A 13,421-nucleotide genomic window follows, 5' to 3' on the forward strand; every position below is an offset into this window, starting at 1 on the left:
ATTGGCTGTGAGCTGATTGATCCACTTCCATTCTTTGACTTCAATGGATGCAAGATTTGTAGTGCTACACTGTTGACATTTGTTGTAACCATTACAATAATCCTTTGGTCATACCTTTCACACAGAAGGATGTGCAGACCAATACATGATAGAAGACCTCATCATAACAAGGACACCATGACAATTACCTTGATATTTCAGGTTTTTCACCATGATGGTATCTGCAAAAATGACTTTGTTATGAGGATTTTGTTATATCCTAACTCTCAATAACTACAGTTAGTATTTGCCAATAGCAGGGCTGCACACTAACCCTTTATTTATTTTTTTTTTCAGCGAAATACTTTTGTTTCTATTAATACAAAATAAGACAGTGTGGAATAGCAAACAATAGTAATTCAGACTGTACATGAACAATTCAGACCTTTAGTAAGAAACACAATGTGGAATTTGATGGGTTACATTTTTTAATGACATTGACATTATATTTTTCTATCTGTATTACACTTCATGCAATTCTCTCTTCTTTGCTTTCACAAAAACTTGATTTGAGAAAGAGACATGAGGTATTCGGTATTCTACTATCTACTTTACATTACCTCTTCCTAGATCCACAATTTAGACATATTATATATTTTCCCGTGAGCAGAGATTTGCTTGGTATTGTTTTTTAGAGTCGACACTAATCACCCTCATCTCGACAAAATATGAAGCTTCTAGTCTTCCTAACTCTACCCAGTGATGTTATCCTCTATTCACCCTGTGTGGTGTAATCTATAAAAATGGTGTTCAGCATTGCCCAGCTTTGTATTATAACACCAGTCCTATAATCTTGCACGTTCTCATCATCTCCCCTCTCGATCTCCTCCTCTCGTGTATAGATCTGATGTTGAGATCTGTCACTCTCATGATTCAGTCTATACTCTTGCCTTTATATTTTCTTTCTTTTTATGGCCATACTATGTTTCATATATATTTTATATATCATATTATATATTTCACAATACTACTCATCCACCCGACGATTGTCCATTCTGCCCCAAAGTACGGTCACATTTTATATACACGACATTTCTTTGCTTTCTTTGAATTTCCAAAAAACAGACGAGCGATAAGAGACTCCCATGCAGTGGTCAATAAATCTAAGAGGATGTTTTTTTTTTTTTTTTTTTTTAAGTCATCCTTAGCGGAGCGAAGAACGTTGTTTGAAAAAAAAAATGATGTCAATTTGGAAATGAAAGTATTACAAAGTTACCCATCGCAAAAAATACTTTTGTTTGAATACCAGTTGCTCATTTCTTAATCTATTTTGGAATGCCCAAATCAGAATCTTGTCCTCGAGCTTTATTACAATCAACATACAGACAACGTTTGGAATCTGATGTTTCTCCTTTTGAGCCTTTGATAAAATGATGAAAGATACCCGTAATTCCTGAAGAACTAATTACGCAAAAATAATTGAATTTCAAGGTGTCAACTTATTTAATTTTCATTCATCTATATACCCCGCGTGTTTGTACATTTTGCTTGAGGAACTTCAGTAGAATCGTTCTTATACAACAAAATTGAAACCTTCAGACTATAACGCGATATCTTTTTTTAACCCTCCCACGCAACCCCCCCCCCCTGCTCGTTAACACCAAACTCTGCACGTGATGGTTCACGTGGCATTTGATACGTTAATGGATGGAATAAACATAAATGTCTAAAAAAAAAAATACGTCGTGTATTCTGCAGAGTAATATTTTTGAGACATTGACCGAAAGATCGGTCTGTATCTGGTTGTCGGGGATATGTTTCGCGGAGACTGCGTCTGGCTTCACGGAGAGTGCTAACGTCAATAAAGATAAAAGACTCCTCCGGACAGACGGATCTTTCTGTCTATTAAAAGACATCATTCTGTCTTCATTTATAAGAGACATCACTTACAAACTATACTCAGCAAAAGACAATTACCCTGTACTACATCTATCACATTATTCTGGGAATCAAATTCAGTTAATTGCCATGGTCTTTTAACTAGAAGCAATCTTAACGTTCAGCACTATTTCAAAACAAATGAGTGTTGAATTTTTGAACGTTCCTTCCATTTTTTTTTTGTTAATTTTGGCATAATGTTTTAATTTCCCAACTCGAACATTCTAGTTCGAGAGTTTAATTTCAATCCGAATTTCAATATCTGATTGGCCTTTTTGTCATTTTTTTCGCATACATTTCAATAATGATTCCTCTTCATTGAATTATATACGTTGAATTCCATGGCAAGCAGTTATAGAATCATTTGCCTCTGTGAAACTTAAATCAGTATAGTTATTCCTATTCTATTTCTTTCAGGACTACAATGATTTAGATTAATTGTCCAATTCCTGCTTCGCGCTTCTTTTTTTTTTTTTTTTGTGCAAGAATGAAATGCTTGTTTGTCTGTCTGTTTCCTTTTGTTTTTTTTTTTCTCGTCAGTTCCTCTGTGTTGCCAAAAAAAAAAAGAAAAAAAAATGTTCCCCAAATAATATGGAACCAAATATATACCAATGAGGCCTATTCCTTTATCAGTGTTCAGTGCAAATCCTACATTTAAGTCAGGCTTAAGAATATTTCGTATTTTATGGAAACTATACAAAGGTTTCAGAGATACGCAAAAAAAAAAAATACAGCAGAAAAAGAAGGAGGAGGAGGAGAAGGAGAAGAAGCAGAAGGAGAAGAAGAGGAAGAAAGAGGAGGAGAAGAAGAAGAAAGATGAAGAATCTGGAGGAATCAAGGAGGAGGCGGTCGACGGTGGAGGGGGAAGAGGAGGGGAAGGATGAAGAAGAAAGAAGAATCGAAGGAGAAGGGAAAAAAGAAAAACAAGAACCACAAGGAGAAGATACTTTTATTAGGCGAACGAGTTGTACAGATGTCCGGACTAGAATACTAGTACACCTCAGAACCGTTTCGATCTGGAGCGATTTTGTTCCCGTGTTGTACGACAGAGCACGGTGGATGAGATCTAACAATGCAGACCGCCCCCTTGATTATGATTCCCATAGCAACACCATTGCTACACACGCTATTGAGTCGCGACGTGAAGCTATTCTTGGGCATCGGATCGCTATGTGCATGCTGTGTACGTGCATGCTAGATGCAATGACCGTAGTTGTGTCGTCCCCGCCGCCGCCGCCGTGCTAGCAGCCATTGAAAACAGCACAACACACGAACACAACGATGAGGTGAGCAATGTAAGCACCGAGAAAATATTGACAAATTGTTGTTTTTCACCAACCACCGTTACCTATTGACGTATCAGCTGGGTATCCAACACCTGTCGCAAGAGGAGTGAAGTACAGACGGCAATTAAAATAACTCACGATATTTGACAAAATCAATTTTCATATCGCGTGGGACAGCACTGAACACTGAAGTTGCGGAAGTCGGGCAGCTGCGGCAGGTGGATCTTTCTGTTGTAATTGAAAGAAAAAAAAAAATTCCAGTCGGCATCGCAAAGTTGACTGGACTTTGCCAGGCTAGGAACCCAAAGTGGCGATCCAAATTGTGCAATCATGGCCAACGTGAATCTATGAGGTAAGACCACTTCTAAAATGAACTGCAAATTATTTTAAACTGATCGTGCAACGGCCAAAAGTGCTGCAAGACAATCACCTTCATATCAGAGAAATCAGCAGTAGAGATCAAATAAAGAGTCAACGATGCCTGTAGCACAAACCCGTCTGGAGATCTTACAGGTGCACAAATTTCTCCAGTGTGTTCGCACGAAAGACAAGGCTCAGATTGAAAAGTTGTGTTCCCATGGAGTCCCACATCTTGTCAACTACAGCGAGCCAGATGAAGGAGAGACGGGACTGCATTTGGCTGCCCGAGTCAATGATGAAGAGATGGTGCGGTTCTTGCTGGACTTTGGAGCACATCCAAATGTCATTGACTTGAAAGGGAGGACGGCTGCCATGAGGGCTGCAGAGTTTGGCCATGTGCAGACTCTGGAAATTTTAGCGACGGCTGGTTCGGACATGAAAGTCAAAGATACAGATGGCAAAGGTGAGTTCAAATCTGTATCATAGTGTATCATAAATGAAATGCTGGTAGTTTTACTACTAGACATTGTATTTGTAAAGCAATGTAAATGTAAAAAGCTACTTGCCCGTCTTATCATGGCTATGGGCATGAAAATGTGTTTGCAGCTAGTCCAGTGCAAGCACAGTGGGTCTGCAGTCAATATAGCACTGACTAAGACTTCAATCTTTAATGTTTTGAGTGGCAATTGCAAAATAATATCTGTTAGAGTAGTGTTGGTGTAGTTTTTGCATCATATGTCATGTCTTGCTTACCCCTGTGGCGTAGCCCCTGTGGCCTGTCATTTTGTAGCATCATTTCAGTATACAGGGGCCCATCATTCAATTTTTGACATAGCTGGTACGGACTAATTGTATTGTTTGATTTATGTAGGATCTTTGAATGTGCATTACTATTAGCTACAAGTGGTTCAACAAAATATTGACTCCAACACAATCCAAACTTGGAGCCAAAGTTACAAATTGTATCACTATCATTCATGTAGCATTAACCATCCTACAAATTTATTGGGTAGTATAAAATCTATAGTATGTAGATCTATAATATTCTTTATCAGTTCACGACATTTCATCTCTAATTCTTTTTTAATCCTACACAGGCATCTTGTTCTACTGCATCTTGCCTACAAGTCGACATGACAAGTGTACCACCATCGCCATTGAGAATGGAGCAGAATGCAATAATGTTGCCAATGATGGGATGCCCCTTTTGGTGGTCGCATGCCTCGAGGCCAAGGAGAATGAGGGCATCTGTCTCAAACTTCTGGAGCATGGAGCAGACCCAAATAGTGTGCATGCTGTAGGTAGCCCTTCCTTATCTAGTACTAATGAATGGAAAATGAAGAGTTGCTATTACATATATTCTATGATTTTTTTTTTCTGAAGTTTGCAAACAAGAAATATCAAGGTATGGAAATACTGATTGCAATTACAGACAGACGGAAATGCACAGCTTGTCTCATGACTTTCAGCTAAAGTGTTCCATTTTTGACATTTTGCTATGTTTACTTAAAGGGATAGTACAGTATTGGTGGAGATGAGAATTGGGCTTTTAACTTTTTCTGAGATAACAAGAAAACACTTATGAAATAGTGCAGAGCATACCATTTTAAGAGGAATTCAAAGTTTATTTGATGAAAATCGAGTTTGGAATTAATGAAACATCCAAAAACAAGGTAAAACAAAGCGATCGTAAAAAAGTGTGGGTCCCACACTTATTAGAATTGCTATGTTTTGGATATCTCGGCCATTTCCAAACCAATTTTCATCAAATAAACGTTGAATTCCTCATGAAATGACATGCTCTTTCATATTTCATAAGAGGTTTCTCATTATTTCACCAAAAAATGTTAGAAACCAGAAATCAGGTCTCAACCAAAACTATACGATTCATTTAACCCCCTCCCAAAAAGCAAACAAAAATCAATAATATTGAAATTAATTGAGATTATTGATATTTTTGTCATCACAGTCCAGTGGGAGAACAGCACTGAATGCTGCAGCTGGTAGTGGCAGCGAGGCTGTAGTCAAACGTATCCTCTCCAAGGGGGGTGATGTCAACACCCCAGACAAGAACTCACTGACCCCAACACACCGGGCTGCTATGAGAGGTCACTTTGAGGTGCTACAGGTCCTGGCCAGCTATGGGGCTGACTTTGGCTGTTTAGATGTCATCCTGAACTCCCCTGTCCACTATGCAGCAGAGGGTGGTCATGCGCTGTGCTGCAGATACCTAGCACAGAGAGGTAGGTTAAGTTCTTTGCATGTATTGTTTATTCAAATAGATGGCCCAATTCCACAAAGGTAGTTTAAATCAATTCCATGGTTTAAATCTAAATTAAATTTCAGTTTATCTAAATTTAGGTATATAGAATATTAAAGCACAAAAGGGGTACATTGCTCATGCACGAACCCGTGCATTCATGATTGGATGGCTCTTGGCATATGCAATATGTTTTACAATATGTTTTACACATTTTCACAGTTGAAATTTGCATGATTTGTTGACTACATTCAAACTACTGTTGTGAATTCAGGCTAATGTGTTCTGGGATTCATAACATGTGCATAACACAATCATTATTACATTCCTGCATATTCAGCAAAACCTCACAGGGGTGGCGGATGACTGTTATGTTGAATTTAGGTAATATCAACCGCATGAAACAAGTCTTTAAAGACTAATAACTCACATATTTGCCAATAATAATAAGGATTATGAGGTTGAAACTCACGCCAGTGATCTGCAAGCCACGTAACATGTTGCTCTTGCATTATCATAAAATTTATACCTCGGTATGGCTTTTATTGTGGGCATATCTCTAATATTTTTTTTTTCCTTTGAATGCCTCGAGTATTCATCATTGCTAGATGAACCTATACAATATTTTGTCCTCATTTGTTCTTACAGGAGCAAAGGCACACTTGAAAAATGAAGATGGCCTGTTACCCAAAGCAATTGCCAAGAACTATGGTTTCAAAGATGCGCTCAAAGAATGTCGGAAGGCAGAGAAGCTTGCAAAGAAAATCCAATCAGGAGGCAAGCCACCAACTGAGCCCTGGGCAGTCCGGCTTTACGACTGGGCAGTCAGCAGACAAGATGACCTCTTAATGAAATTCTCTGAATTGGACACAGAGGACAATGAGGTCATCTCAAAGGACCAGTTCTATGATGTGCTCGTGACAATGGATGCCCCTATTGATGAGGAGGACTTCAAGAAACTATTCTTGCTCTATGACAAAACAAAGGAAAATGTAATCAACTACAATGACTTCTTAGCTGCCAAGAAATATGTGCACAAAACCTACCTCATGTCAGCATACTCCAAGAAAGATAAAAAGAAGAAGGGCAAAAAGGGCAAAAAGAAGAAGGGTAAAACAAAAGTGCCTATGCCAATATGTCTAGGACCAGAGGGTGATAGGACCGAACGGGGCGGACCCCCTCCAACGTTCATTGAGAGGCATGTGCCCTTCACTGATACTGGTCGATTTGACAGAGACCGCCCACCGCTCCATCCCATCCAGGATGACTCAGCGTGGTATCTCCATCATCCTGAGAAGACGTACATTAATGTGAATGATGCTGCCAAGATGGGTGATCTCGACTCCTTGAAGCAAGCCTTCATTCATGGCAGGACAGCAGACGTCAGAGACAAATACTACAAGACAGCTCTCATGATCTCATGTGCCCAGGGAAACTTGCAGATTACCAAGTTTTTGCTGGAAAATGGGTGAGTGATGTAACGATACAGCTATGTAATTGCTTTGGCACATACTTGTTGCCTTTGTGTGTGGAAGTCATTAGCAACCATAACGTTGAACAGCAAATACTGAACTCACAAATTGACAGGTGGCACAAAAGTATGTTGAAGCTATTTACTCATCTCAAATTATGCACACAAATTGCCTAGTAGATGTGTATTTAAAAAGTGTAGCTATTGTTATAAAACAAATATTGATTGTGAATTAAAACAATTGGTAGGTAACACATGTGAGCATATGATTCCTTTTGTACAATCATGAAACTATCTGTAGGTACATAAAACAAAAATAAAAGAAATCCAAGCCTATATTGAAATGAGAATACCCTTTTCTTCCATAGGGCCCAGGCGAACACATATGACAACTTCAAGTGGACACCACTACACCATGCATGCCTCTCAGGCCAGCTGGACATTGTGCAGCTGTTGGTGGATGCTGGAGCAGACATGAATTCCCAGGCACTGAATGGTGGGACTCCCCTGATGAGAGCCATTCAGACCGGCTCACCAGACATTGTCCAGTACCTCATCAACAAGGGCTGTAATGTCCAGCTAGAGAACAGGAAAGGTGAGTCACATTTGGCAGCTTCAATGTTATGTATCAAGTAAGCAAATTAGGGTAATAGATGAATAAAAGGTTTTGTGGGGGAGTGGGGGAGGCCTATGTTACCATGATATTGTTTGTGTAGTCCCAGTCTTGATTAACATCTTGAGACTGAGAGTATCCGTAGAGCAATGAATCTCCTAGTTACAGCATATTTTGAGATTCTTAGACCACTTCAAGAATGGCATAATGTCTCATTGTAAGTAAAAAAAAAAAAGAAGAAAAAAAAAAGAGGGATAATCCAAAAACTCAGTCATATTTCATGAAAGTCTTTGTGTTATAACACCATCACACAAAAATTTTAAAATAAGAATATCTAAGTTTTTTGGCATGTTAACTGCAATTAAAGATGGAAGTAAATAGATAATATTTTCTTTGAAACAGTGCTGAAATGAACTTTATGGATGTCAAATCTATAATGATTTATATCCTCTTTTCCTTGTGTGTAGGAGACACAGCCATGGATGTTGCAAGATGGTGGGCAGACCCACGAGTCCTGAAGATTGTCAGCGACAAGTTCGAGTCTCTCCCAGCTCCCAAGGAGGGCAAGAAGAAAGGGAAGAAGAGCGCTAAGAAGGAAGGGGGCAAACGGGCTCAATCAGTACCCCCAATCCCCCAAGGTGGCCTCACATCTCAACCATCAGGGGTAAGACAGTTCTGTAGCTTCCATAGCGTAGCTTCTTAGCCACCTCTGTCATGTCATTATAGTCAACGATCAAGTCTTAGATGAAATATTCTTCATGAGATTCTCTTGAATTGGGCTAAATAGTCTGTGATGATATGTTGTCCTAAAAGCTTCTACAGGTTGTAGTATCCAGTTCTTTGCTGCTGTTGGGTGTTTTTAGTAATGTTTTGTTATGAAGTTACAGATTATTTCTCCGTAACGTTGCTGAATATCTTACACAATGGTATATTCTAAGACATACTATACAAATTGTTGTGACCAAGTGAATTTGCCAAATGTTAATGTGTTTTCTGTGGATAAGGAGAAGTAGTAAATCTTTTCTTTCTTTTTTCTAAAGACATCTTCATTTCTTGTGACTGTATTAAATTCAGACCAAAGTTAGATAATGCGGTATATTTGAACCGCTTGATCATAGTATATTGGTACGTAAATTATATGCATATGGAATTAGAGGATTACCATTACAATTACTTGAGAGTTATTTGTGTGAACGTAAACAACATGTAAGCATCTGTAATGATAAATCAATTAATTTAGGCATAAGATGTGGAGTGCCCCAGGGCTCTATTTTGGGACCTTTACTATTTTTGTTATATATCAATGATATTTTTAATGTTTCTGAAACTTTAAAGCTTATTCTTTTTGCCGATGATACGAGCATATTTTTTTCACACAAGAATATTTTAGAGTTACAAATTATTTTGAACCAAGAACTTACTCTGATGACAAAGTGGTTTTATTCAAATAAACTTACAATTAATGTTCAAAAAACTAATTATATGTTATTTACTAAGAGAAAATGTAATATTGATAATTTTTCTGTCAATATCTGTGCCTCTCAGGTAAAACGTGTGTCGGCTTTGAAGTTTTTAGGATTAATACTTGATGAAAATGTTACCTGGAATGCTCATGTAAATAACCTTTGTAATGTGTTGGCAAAGAATATTGGTGTTATGTATAAATTAAAGTCAATGCCTAAAGTGTTTTTAAAAATGATTTATAATTCAATTGTTTTATCACATTTGTCATACGGGATCATAATTTGGGGCAATGCATCAAAAACCCAGTTGAACAGAGTTTGTGTCTTACAAAAACGTGCAATACGTATTGTACACCATGCTTCATATCTTGCCCATTCAAAACCAATCTTTCATTTGTATAAGATGCTGCAATTTTATGATATTTATCTTTTACAGTTGGGTATTTTTATGTATTTATGCTTCAAAAAGTTCCTTCCAGAATCCCTTTTAGATTATTTTTCGCTGAACAGCACTATCCATAATTACGAAACAAGAAATTCTGCAAACTATCATCTATATCACATGCGCACCTCATTTTTCAAAAATTCAGTTATATATCAGGGCCCTCATATATGGTATTCTATCCCTAGAGAAATTAAAGCATCAAAATCCATAAATAATTTCAAAATTAGATATAAACACTTTTTATTGGAAGATTACAAACATAGTTAATTCAAGGCGTATTTTTGTTGTTGCTGTTTTCTGTGTTGTTATCGTCCATACCTCCGTAGTTTTCTTTTGTAATGATTGCATTGGTTTGACTTGTTCTGTTTTGTCAACTTAACTGACATTTTTTTTTCTTAAATATGTCAAAGGTATGTATGTTACAGTAAAATGGGTCAGCTACTCACAAGGGCTTTTCCTTTCTTGCTGCTTCCCCCACCAATGGCATTGTCTCTGTATGTAGTCATACCGCCACATTATTTTACTTTTATGTCGTATGTCCTATGAATTTTTCTCTTTTTGTATCTCATTTTGTATACTCATGTTTTATTGTATGTTCTGTATATTTTTAATGCTTGGTGCAAAATAAACTAAACTAAACTAAAAAACTAGAACCATCTGAAGGACATAAGTCTGAAGGTTAGGTACATGTCCGAGACATCTAGTTTGGGAGACAGTCCAGCTGTAGAAAGTCAGGTAAGATACCATAGGAGCCATTCCTAAATGGTTTCTACTATGAAACCATACCATACGGGATTACTTGGTATGCACTTTTTGTTACAATATTTCAGACTGACCATCTGATATTAGTACAAATGGCAGTGCCCATTGATCAGCATATATCTAGGTATGACTATTTATTCATCATATTTCAACCCATCAGACGGACTCCCCCATCACTACCCCACGGGAGCGGAAGGGGTCAGTGCTGAGGGCAGCATCTGCCATGGCTGGAGGGATAGAACATCAGGAGGACATCACCTATGTGCCCCTAAAGGCCTGGAGCAATGTACCCAACACCAGGGAGCTCATCGTCAAGAAGGAGCTGCGGAGGCAGCGCTATGGCGATGGCATCGATTTCCCAGACTACCGTATACCCTTCAAGGACCACTTCATGAAGAAGTCGGAGGAAATGGGTGGTGTGGATACCGATGATGACTAAAGGATGCAAGTTTTGGTTTCCTGTATTTCTCAGCTGAGTGAAGCTGTGAGATTTACACAGATATTGCTTGTCTCAACCGGATTGCAAAGCACTTACCATCCCATCATGTTGATGCTGATTCTTTGAGGCAAGTCTAACTGGTCGTAGCGTTCAGCTCATCCAGTGGAAAGACTCAATGTTTGATATCTATTGATGGAAGACATTGCTAAAAAACCTGACCTAGGGTCAATGGTTGAGATACTACTTTTCTGTTTCTCGCAGTCATACAAGGTCTTTTTCTTTTTGTACCTCATGTAAATACATCAAAACAGAACACTAGTGCACCAGAGTAAGCACATTCGAAATTATATATGACTGAAAAAACAGAAACTCAAGTATAATATGAAGTGAACAGATGTGTAAATAAAGTGTAATCATGCGTGGCAAAAATAACATCTGTTATCCTATGATATCATGTTGTTTGTATTTATGCAAGTAGACTGTTTACAAACTCAGTGGGAACTGGTTGATCGTGTTGATAGCATATTGATGAGGATATAAATAGCATACCTGTGTTGAAATAAGAGTCATAATTATCTCTTTGCTTTACAAAGATTGTGTATGGCAATTTCCGTGTCGCAAAATTGGTTGATTTTATCTGTATTGTATTATCCTACATATGATATAAGATGTGATGCTATGGAAGAATGTGTGGCAAAGGTATGTATGTTCACTGTACCGAACTCGACTGCTTAGTATTTTATTTTTTTAATGTCTTTTGCAGCTGCGGATTAATTGGCAGTTGAGAAGCGACCGCCTGAAGTACGTCACAGAATATTTAAAGTTAAATAGAGAGCTCATTCAGTTTGCATAAAGTGTCCATTTTCTCTTTGTTTCTCAAAAGTTCATCAACTTTGTGTTTATTACCCTCTGCATAAAAGATTCAGATCTTATAAATTCTTCCAGGAGCTTGACAGTTCACTGACAGTTATTCTCCTTAACTTTCTACTTTCGTGATGAGACAATATTTTAATAGCATAATATGTGGAAAATTTGATATTTCCTTGCCTTTTCTGCTCTTTTGCCCATGATTGTACAAAATGCAGTGGAGATATTATTAGGTATGAATGAGAGAGAGAGAGAGAGAGAGAGAGAGAGAGAGAGAGAGGCGAGAGAGAGAAAGGATTTCTTGGGGAAATCCCCCTCCCAATAAAAAAAAAAGAGAAATGAAAAAAAAAATTAAGGCAGAATCATGAATTGATAGATTTATGAAAAATCAATTATATTTTATTGTACAAATATCTGAAAAGAAATCATGAAATGCCTCATTCCATACCTACACAGCTGTGCATCACCAATTTGGTTGATGTATGAACTGTGAACTCTTCATATTACTGCTGTAATGAATCTGAATGGCATCAATACAATGAAAATTGTGGTCTATACATGAAGGTAACCAACATCATGCAGTGTAATCAGTTTTTGAAGCACTCCAAGAAAATCATTGTATGGAAGCTTACTGCTAAACTTGGAAATATTTGGCCAGTTGATGGCTAAGTCCATGGATGACAAGGTTTTCAGAAAATTCAAGAGTATGAGGAGTGTTGAAGCACAGTGAAAATGAAATAGAACTAGTGATCAATGCTGTGAAAAAAAAAAGTCATTTGATGGCTTATGTATGTCTTTCTACATTGTGAGATGTCAATTGCTCAATAAAAGAAGGTACAGTGTATTTTCATCCTGAAATTGGCCATGTGATATTTATGAATTTATACTCTTTGATTTATCATAATTATGCAAGCATATCACCTTAGTGACTTGTTGTATAAATGAATATATACAAGTAGAGGTATGCAAAAAGTAAATGATCAAGTTTTCCAAGTCACAAATGTCCTTTTCTACTTCATACAAATACTCAGTATATGTACGTATGCGATTCGCAACAAACTATTCTTATATATGCACTAGTGAATTGTTGTACTGCAGATGTGCCTTTTATTTTCATGTCATGTGTAGTGTCTTAGCACTCTCATTCATTGTACATCATCTGTGCAGAGAGCAATCTTATTCCAATCTACATTTTCATGTCAGCAAAATGAATAAATGACTGAACAAGAGCCCTTTATCACTGTGTTTTCCCTCATTTACTGGAAAGTTGTTTTGTTTGTATGTATGTATGTGTGTGTGTGTGTGTCAGAGACTCCAACCCCAAGCACCTGATCTGGAGATTCTCCCGCCCAGAACCCCTAGCAAACGGGAGACTCCAACTTTATGTGCTCGAGGGGCGAAGTTCCTTGTGGCCGGGGTCCAGCTCTAGCGTTCTAGATGTTATCTCATGCTATCTAAGGCTTATTTTTCAACATACGATGACACTAAGTAAGAAATCATTTCAAGCGGGAGAACAGAGATTTTGCAAAAATGGGCTT

General features: G+C 37.7%; 1 protein-coding gene across 1 annotated transcript; it reads left to right on the forward strand.

The window, feature by feature from the left end:
• The first annotated feature begins 3,141 nt into the window (after positions 1 to 3,141).
• Positions 3,142 to 12,143, forward strand: LOC140233244 (ankyrin repeat and EF-hand domain-containing protein 1-like). Its single transcript, XM_072313358.1, has 7 exons — positions 3,142 to 4,026; positions 4,661 to 4,860; positions 5,533 to 5,806; positions 6,472 to 7,291; positions 7,663 to 7,889; positions 8,375 to 8,571; positions 10,738 to 12,143. Exons 1-7 carry the CDS (start codon positions 3,681 to 3,683, stop codon positions 11,014 to 11,016), a joined length of 2,343 nt encoding a protein of 780 aa, XP_072169459.1. The 5' UTR covers positions 3,142 to 3,680; the 3' UTR covers positions 11,017 to 12,143.
• Positions 12,144 to 13,421: the final 1,278 nt, after the last annotated feature.

Source organism: Diadema setosum, chromosome 1 (genome assembly GCF_964275005.1).
Source record: "Diadema setosum chromosome 1, eeDiaSeto1, whole genome shotgun sequence".
NCBI classification, from domain to species: domain Eukaryota; kingdom Metazoa; phylum Echinodermata; class Echinoidea; order Diadematoida; family Diadematidae; genus Diadema; species Diadema setosum.